We start from the raw sequence: 1,205 nt of genomic DNA, 5'->3' as shown, positions 1-1,205 counted from the left end.
CTTCAAACTGTGAGAAGGTAAAATAAGTTTCAGAATCCTTAATTTATTGCCCATAACTACATATAGTGGGTCAGATTGCTGCCACACATCTTTATGTGGGTGAGTGCTCTGTTGTTTGTTTTGTTGTTATTGTTGTCCACTACTCTATCTGCTGAATCATTTTATTTACATAAATGTGGTCATTTATTGCTATTAAGCTATTCTTTTACCTTTTAGGGTTTAATGCTTCATCAAGGGATATTTTTACTTTTCTCTTGGGAATCTGTTGATCATGAGAAACCTGAAGTTACTTCGGACCCTGGAGTTCAGGGATATTCAAGCTCCAGGGAGACCTCAGTGCTTCTGTCTTCGAAGTGAACAGAGTACAGTACTCATTGGCTCAGAACATGGACTGATAGAAGTAGACCCCATCAGAAGAGAAGTAAGTGATGGATGGAGAATGCTACACTTGGGTAGGCCCCTTGAATTGTCGTCTTCTAAACTTTCTTCCTCAGGATAATCTTTTTTACATCATATTGAATTTATATCTTTCTGTATAAGCATTCTCTTTGCTGTATATAGATGCCACATTGGACAAAATTTAAATAGTAACCTAACTTTAACTCTGTTGCCATTTTAAGCTAAGTCAGCAAAACTCTGACCTTATATTTTGAATGGATGAGCTACTTTTTACCCTTTCTACTATGTAAATACCATTTGTAATAGTGGTTCTCAACTGGGAATGCACATGAAAACTGCCCATGGAGCTTTTATAAACTATGGTTTTAAAAATTTTCATTTTATTTTTTTGAGATGAGGTCTGTCTGTGTCACCTAGTGGGTCTGGAACTCCAGGGTTCAAGCAATCTTCATGCCTTAGCTTTCTGAGTAGCTGGGACATGCCCTTAAAAGTATGTTTGAGCCCCCATTTCCTATCTCCTAAATCAGAATCTTTAGTCCTGCATCCTAACCATATATGCTTTTAAAAGCTCTATGGGTTGATCTTGATATCTTCCCTTAATTTATTGCAGTTAGGGGATGACATTTTTACTGCCTTTTCCTCCTACTGTGGAAATCTTAGCAGATGATAGTTAGCATCATGTTTTATTGGGCATTTTTAAAGAGACTAGGCTTGTTTTTATTTGGCAAAAAGATCACATTACCTATTTTTTCTTGTTAAAGGTGACAGAGTTGTGATATTTCCCAAATGAAAGTTTAGGTTTTAAT

General features: G+C 36.3%; 1 protein-coding gene across 1 annotated transcript in view; it reads left to right on the top strand.

Annotated features, from left to right (window-relative positions):
* Positions 1-1,205, top strand: part of ELP1 (elongator complex protein 1) — a 79,042-nt gene that overhangs the window by 5,650 nt on the left and 72,187 nt on the right. Inside the window, exon 2 of the mRNA XM_023510557.1 lies at positions 217-452. Coding sequence (XP_023366325.1) covers positions 272-452 — 181 coding nt within the window. The 5' untranslated portion in view covers positions 217-271. The remainder of the gene's footprint in view (positions 1-216; positions 453-1,205) is intronic.

This window comes from Otolemur garnettii, unplaced genomic scaffold (assembly GCF_000181295.1).
Source record: "Otolemur garnettii isolate 467f Iridium unplaced genomic scaffold, OtoGar3 scaffold00014, whole genome shotgun sequence".
Taxonomy (NCBI): Eukaryota; Metazoa; Chordata; class Mammalia; order Primates; family Galagidae; genus Otolemur; species Otolemur garnettii.
This window is presented reverse-complemented; position numbering and strand designations above follow the sequence as displayed.